The sequence below is a fragment of the Hypomesus nipponensis genome, chromosome 28 (genome assembly GCF_054491055.1).
Source record: "Hypomesus nipponensis isolate SF chromosome 28, ASM5449105v1, whole genome shotgun sequence".
Lineage (NCBI taxonomy): Eukaryota > Metazoa > Chordata > Actinopteri > Osmeriformes > Osmeridae > Hypomesus > Hypomesus nipponensis.
Window position 1 is genome coordinate 3,375,028 of NC_140388.1, and position 7,323 is coordinate 3,382,350.

Here is a 7,323-nt window from a genome sequence, read left to right on the forward strand (position 1 = left end):
TATTTGTATCCATGACAATCCCAAGAAGATCAAACTCGTTTGATGGAATTCCAAACCATTGTCACAATGAATGAATCACAGTGTCGAACATTCCATTCTAAAGTTACCATGAATATGATATACCAAACAGAGCAGAAATCATCGACACAAGACAAGCACTGCCTCTTTACAATTACAATTACACAAAAAACGAAAGACAGACCAACAAATTCCTCATTCACTGCGAGGTAAGTTAACGCCTAAGAAGGTTATTGCCTACAGTATGTACAAAACAATGTACTATGTTCAAACTGTATAGGCCTATTCATGACTTTTGGTGTCTCAACAGGAGACCAGTCTCATGTAGTGTGTTTTTTTGTCCTCAAAAACAATATTTCAACACATAATTAGATATAAAAACATAACATTACCAAACCTGCATGCCAATGTTACTCCCTGTAGTCTTGATACACATGTTTCTCTCCACACGGACCTGCAGCCATGAATTGGGAACTTCCCACCATTGATCCACATGCTCCTGTGAAGTTCACTGAGCTGTATAACTTTTTGACACCACCAGAATGTCTGGATGAGGTAAGATTGTGGTGATAAACCAGAACCAAATGCAACAGTATCACTGTGCTTCACGACAGTGGCATTATATATGATGACTGGCATAGACATTGACACAACTGTCTCCCAGAGAACAACCATGAGGCAGTTCATGTCCTTACTGGAGCAAGGAGCAGTTCCATCCTCTGTTACTCTGAAGGACATCACCAAGTGGCTCTTTGGGGAAGAATGTTTCATCAGCAAGTGAGACAGGCTTAGTCTTTCTCTCGGGAGTTACAAAATACATGTGTGAATGTGTGTGTATGAGAGAGATAGAGAGAGAGAGAGAGAGAGAGAGAGAGAGAGAGAGAGAGAGAGGGAGAGAAAGAACAATTGTCATTCAAAAAGTGATGGTTTGCTCTTTATTTCTTCTATTTTGAAGGTGTCGGGCCTGCAATCAAGACTTGCGACAGCTGACTGCCATAAGGGTAAGAGCTTCATAGTGGACCTTGTTCACAGTACAAACTCCCAGAGAACCAAAGACTTGTATTACGGTCTCTATATTGAAGACAGTAACAGTGCAAGTTACATTAATGTATTCAAGATGTTAGTGTTTGATTGCACAGAATTTATCTTTTGATGGTGTTTCTGTACTCAGGTCTGGTATATGAAGAGACGCGACCAGCTTCTGAAGATCCAGCAGGAGATTCTTAGAGAGACCGAGAAGGAGTGTCGTCTCTCTGGGCTGTTTGGCAGAAAGGTATGGACAACAACCTGGTGTAGAGAAACAGTACTTCACATTCTGGAACAAAGGATTTCCTTTATTTCCCTGACTGACAACTCTCTCTCTCTTTCCCTCCCTCCCTCTCTCTCTCTTTCCTCGCGCTGTCTCTTTCTCTCTATCTCTCTCTCTTTCTCTCTCTGTCTCTCTCTAACTCTCTTCTATTTTTCTCTGGTGAAGGTCACCATGGAGGGACTTCGTCGCAGCATGAAGATGTTCAGACCGTCTGTAGAGACAGAGGTCCGACATCTGCTCTCTGGCCTTCCTCACAGCCTGATGCCCTCTCACTCCACCTCTGAGGTCCCCGGAGCTCCCAGTCTCCTGCAGGAAACTGGAGAGCTCACCCCCAGGCTGGTCACCATCACCTTCCGCCACCTGCTGGGTGGAGGTACACAGGGAGGAACCACCTGGACCTCCGTAGACGGGCTGAGGGCCAAGGCCGCCATGGAGGAGATCCGGTGGCTGCTGAAGGACACCGTCACCTCTGTCCTGGCTCCGTACGGGGACGTCCCGGTGCACAAGATTGTGTTCATCACCTCAGCTCTGGCCCGGGATGTGGTGAAGGCTGTCTTTGACAGGTTTGAGGTGGAGTCTACCACTTTCTGCCTGCTGAATGACAGCTACAACCCGCATGCTCTGGAGGCAACCAGGAAGGTGGTCGATGAGTTGGCAAAGGGGAACAAGGTCATTGTGTTTTCAGTCTGTAGCTTATATGAAAATCACTCACATTTCACGTTTCTATTACGACAGCTCCAGAACATATGGGCATAAACTAGCTCTTAAACTAAGTCTCACTGTTTGAACTGTCTATCAACAGGGTCATAACAAGCCAGGTGCTGAGAGATCCTTCAGCCTCAAGGAGAGCATCACCGTGGCCACTGATCCCCAGGCAGAAAAGGTGAAGAAAGCAGATTGATTCATAGTTGGCTTTGGGTTCAGTATAATTGTGACCAAATGGGAGATTGTTTTCAATGGCAACTGAACCTTAATTCTCCCTACAGTCTTGGTCTGCCTCAATGGAGAAAGGCCTCACCATCAAGGCCATCATCCAGGACCAGAAGGACATCAAGGCCCTGGCCACTGCTCGAGGTGACATGAAGACCAGTCAGACCAGACATCTGACTGCATCTCAGCTGTCCACAGCTTCTCTGGCTGAGTCTGGCCTCGACCTCACCCTGAGGGAGGCTGGGGCTCATGCTGCTGAGGGGAATCTGGAAAGAGGCAAGGCCTCAAAGCTGGCCCTAGAGGCTGGCCTCATCAGCAGCAAGACCCTGGCACTGGAAGCTGGCCTAACCAGCACAAAGACCCTGGATCTAGAGGCTGGCCTCACCAGCACCAAGACCCTGGATCTAGAGGCTGGCCTCACCAGCACCAAGACGTTGGCTTTAGAAGCTGGCCTCACCAGCAGCAAGACCCTGGTTCTAGAGGCTGGCCTCACCAGCACCAAGACCCTGGATCTAGAGGCTGGCCTCACCAACACCCTGGATCTAGAGGCTGGCCTCACCAGCACCAAGACCCTGGATCTAGAGGCTGGCCTCACCAACACCAAGACCTTGGCCTTAGAAGCTGGCCTCACCAGCACCAAGACCCTGGCCCTAGAGGCTGGCCTTACCAGCACCACAACCCTGGATCTAGAGGCTGGCCTCACCAGCAACAAGACCCTGGATCTAGAGGCTGGCCTCACCAGCACCAAGACTTTGGCCTTAGAAGCTGGCCTCACCAGCACCAAGACCCTGGATCTAGAGGCTGGCCTCACCAGAAACAAGACCCTGGCCCTAGAAGTTGGCCTCACCAGCACCAAGACCTTGGATCTAGAGGCTGGCCTCACCAGCACCAAGACTTTGGCCTTAGAAGCTGGCCTCACCAGCACCAAGACCCTGGATCTAGAGGCTGGCCTCACCAGAAACAAGACCCTGGATCTAGAGGCTGGCCTCACCAGCACCAAGACCCTGGATCTAAAGGTTGGCCTCACCAGCACCAAGACCATGGATCTAGAGGCTGGCCTCACCAGCACCAAGACCTTGGCCTTAGAAGCTGGCCTCACCAGCACCAAAACCCTGGGTCTAGAGGCTGGCCTCACGAGCACCAAGCCCCTGGATCTAGATGCTGGCCTCACCAGCACCAAGACCCTGGATCTAGACGCTGGCCTCACCAGCACCAAAACCCTGGCCATAGAAGCTGGCCTCACCAGCACCAAGACCGTGGCCCTAGAAGCTGACCTCACCAGCACCAAAACCCTGGATCTAGAGGCTGGCCTCACCAGCACCAAGACCTTGGATCTAGAGGCTGGCCTCACCAGCACAAAAACCCTGGCCATAGAAGCTGGCCTCACCAGCACCAAGACCCTGGATCTAGAGGCTGGCCTCACCAGCACCAAGACCCTGGATCTAGAAGCTGGCCTCACCAGAAACAAGACCCTGGATCTAGAGGCTGGCCTCACAAGCAGCAAGACAGTGGCCCTAGAAGCTGGCCTCACCAGCACCAAGACCCTGGATCTAGAAGCTGGCCTCACCAGCAGCAAGACCCTGGATCTAAAGGTTGGCCTCACCAGCACCAAGACCCTGGATCTAGAGGCTGGCCTCACCAGCACCAAGACCTTGGCCTTAGAAGCTGGCCTCACCAGCACCAAAACCCTGGGTCTAGAGGCTGGCCTCACGAGCACCAAGCCCCTGGATCTAGACGCTGGCCTCACCAGCACCAAAACCCTGGCCATAGAAGCTGGCCTCACCAGCACCAAGACCGTGGCCCTAGAAGCTGACCTCACCAGCACCAAAACCCTGGATCTAGAGGCTGGCCTCACCAGCACCAAGACCTTGGATCTAGAGGCTGGCCTCACCAGCACAAAAACCCTGGCCATAGAAGCTGGCCTCACCAGCACCAAGACCCTGGATCTAGAGGCTGGCCTCACCAGCACCAAGACCCTGGATCTAGAAGCTGGCCTCACCAGAAACAAGACCCTGGATCTAGAGGCTGGCCTCACAAGCAGCAAGACAGTGGCCCTAGAAGCTGGCCTCACCAGCACCAAGACCCTGGATCTAGAAGCTGGCCTCACCAGCAGCAAGACCCTGGATCTAAAGGTTGGCCTCACCAGCACCAAGACCCTGGATCTAGAGGCTGGCCTCACCAGCACCAAGACCTTGGCCTTAGAAGCTGGCCTCACCAGCACCAAAACCCTGGGTCTAGAGGCTGGCCTCACGAGCACCAAGCCCCTGGATCTAGATGCTGGCCTCACCAGCACCAAGACCCTGGATCTAGACGCTGGCCTCACCAGCACCAAAACCCTGGCCATAGAAGCTGGCCTCACCAGCACCAAGACCGTGGCCCTAGAAGCTGACCTCACCAGCACCAAAACCCTGGATCTAGAGGCTGGCCTCACCAGCACCAAGACCTTGGATCTAGAGGCTGGCCTCACCAGCACAAAAACCCTGGCCATAGAAGCTGGCCTCACCAGCACCAAGACCCTGGATCTAGAGGCTGGCCTCACCAGCACCAAGACCCTGGATCTAGAAGCTGGCCTCACCAGAAACAAGACCCTGGATCTAGAGGCTGGCCTCACAAGCAGCAAGACAGTGGCCCTAGAAGCTGGCCTCACCAGCACCAAGACCCTGGATCTAGAAGCTGGCCTCACCAGCAGCAAGACCCTGGATGGAGCTTCTGCCAAGATGTTGTTGCTTCTAGAAGATGAGCCACTGCTGAGCATCCATGGTGTCTTCCCTCAGGAGGCTCCAAGACTCCTCATGGTGTGAACATGACATCATTCTTTTGTTGACACGTTTCATCAGACTGAATATTACCATTGCACATGTGGTATGAACATACTTCAGTTTGGAAGTTGATGCCATTGCTCTACAGTATAGTTGATGGTCTTACATGCTTAGTATTGTCTGTTCACAGACCAGTGAGGTCCCAGCTGACGTGGAACAGGAAAGCTGCATTGGTGAGTACATTCTCAGCTACCAGGAAGCTACATGCACACGTTCTACTACATACACACTTCTCAGATATACCAGGAAGCTGTGTGGAGAACATGCAGATACAGTGTTAATGCAGGTTTTCTCCCTCAGTGGGCGGACAACAGGAGAAGGATGGAGGGGAGGAGATAAGGGGGGGGATGAGAGGATTCCTCCGTCGAATGAGGAAGCTCTTTACCTGCTGCTCTGCCTCCTCAGAAGAGGAGGACTAGAGAGGCTCCCCAACAGTGAGAGGGACCCGAGGACCAGGCAATATCATCCATATGGACCCCTTGGACAGAACCTGTGTTCATCACAGAGCCTGAGCACAAAAGAAAATATCATTTGAAGCCATGTCTTTTTTTGTGGTTGACTTTTTATTTCTGGGATTTTACTGAAAATAGTGTGTTTGTAAGTGTTCATTATTTTGATTAAAAAATATATATACATATATACTGTATACATAAAAATGAAAATATATAGTCTCTGCTACACTACAGTCCAAACAAGTGAAGTACAGCATTCAAACATTTGAACATTAAAGTTCAAATGTGGCATAATTTCAATGTAAAAGTTTTGTAACACGGCGCACAATGCAGCAGAGGGTTAAGACAAGAAGCCCTTTTAGACTCTCCATGTGGTTCAATTCTTCAATGAAAAAGACACACAAACCCAAGCACCTTAGAACCCTGCAGAGCATTCCATAAGAGAGCCAGAGGCAGGAGACAGACAAACAGCATGAAGGAGGCTTGAGACAGATCAGAGGTAACAGAACAGAACATGAGGTCTACTGCAGGTTTTAGGTAAAGTAGATCTTGTATGTGAACATCAGGGTGCCTGTGTTGAAAGAAAGATTGGGTGATATTAAGACCCGCTTCCATGATAGGTTTGTTGTTTTGTGGACATTGTGGATGTCAGCTAGTGGTCACAGCCAAACAGCTCCAGGGAGACCTTGTGCTGTTCCAGAAGGGCCCGGGCCATGAGCATGGTCACTGGTGTGGGGAGGGGGGAGAGCGCTGTTGTGCTGTAGCAGATTAGAGCTGCCAAAATGAAGTGTCAACTTGACTCTTAACAGCGAGCCATTTCAACCTTGATATATTCATATGTGAAATAAATATGTGATATTTTCCTTGATATATTCATATGTGAAAAGGTTATGGCATTGTATGACATGGTTCAAAAAGTGTTGCAATCTAGATAGACTTTACAGTCTATAAAAAACACAATTAAGAACCTACAATTAGCAGTCACAGCATTTGACAATGGTGATTCAATCTGCTCCCTGATGGCTTGTGCATTAGCTGTGTGTGTGTGTGTGGTCTGCCCCTAAGTGGATTGCCTGTGGAACTGCAGGTGACCGTGCTGACTCCATTAAAGCTGGTACAGAACATAGTTGTGCTGCTGTCAGGAACATGCTAGGTGGCAGTACAAGTCACTGGAGGGGCTAATGCTTCAGAGGCGATCCTGAGGTTTTCAACTGTAAAATGAAGGCAGTCTGCATTGACACAGTCTGCATTTATTCAATCATCTTGAGGCAACAATAGTTGATTGAACACCGGTTGACCATTAGAATAGAATAGACTATTTGTCATAGTGCATTAGATACTCTACAACATTTGCTTGCGCAACCAAAAAAAAAAAAAAGTAATACAAAAAAGTAAATAACAATGCTTACATCCACCCTTCAACAACACTACAGCACATTTAAGCATGCTTGCAACCCCACGCACTCACACAGTTGTATGAAAAAGTTTGTGCACCCCTGATAATCTCCATTACTTTGGGGATCTCTGTCCACACACACACACACACACACACACACACACACACACACACACACACACACACACACACACACACACACACACACACACACACACACACACACACACACACACACACACACACACACACACACACACACACACACACACACACACACACACACACACACACACACACACACACACACACACACACACACACACACACACACACACACACGGTTTATTTGATAAACAGAAAATATGTCATACGCATCATAAGAGAATTAAATAGTGC

At 49.5% G+C, this 7,323-nt stretch overlaps 1 protein-coding gene across 1 annotated transcript; it reads left to right on the plus strand.

The window, feature by feature from the left end:
* The first annotated feature begins 432 nt into the window (after positions 1–432).
* LOC146219507 (uncharacterized) lies at positions 433–5,643 on the plus strand. Its single transcript, XM_084695277.1, has 10 exons — positions 433–573; positions 683–795; positions 974–1,019; positions 1,190–1,291; positions 1,493–2,011; positions 2,130–2,210; positions 2,314–2,962; positions 3,308–5,052; positions 5,207–5,249; positions 5,377–5,643. Exons 1-10 carry the CDS (start codon positions 481–483, stop codon positions 5,493–5,495), a joined length of 3,510 nt encoding a protein of 1,169 aa, XP_084551403.1. The 5' UTR covers positions 433–480; the 3' UTR covers positions 5,496–5,643.
* The last annotated feature ends 1,680 nt before the right edge of the window (positions 5,644–7,323 follow it).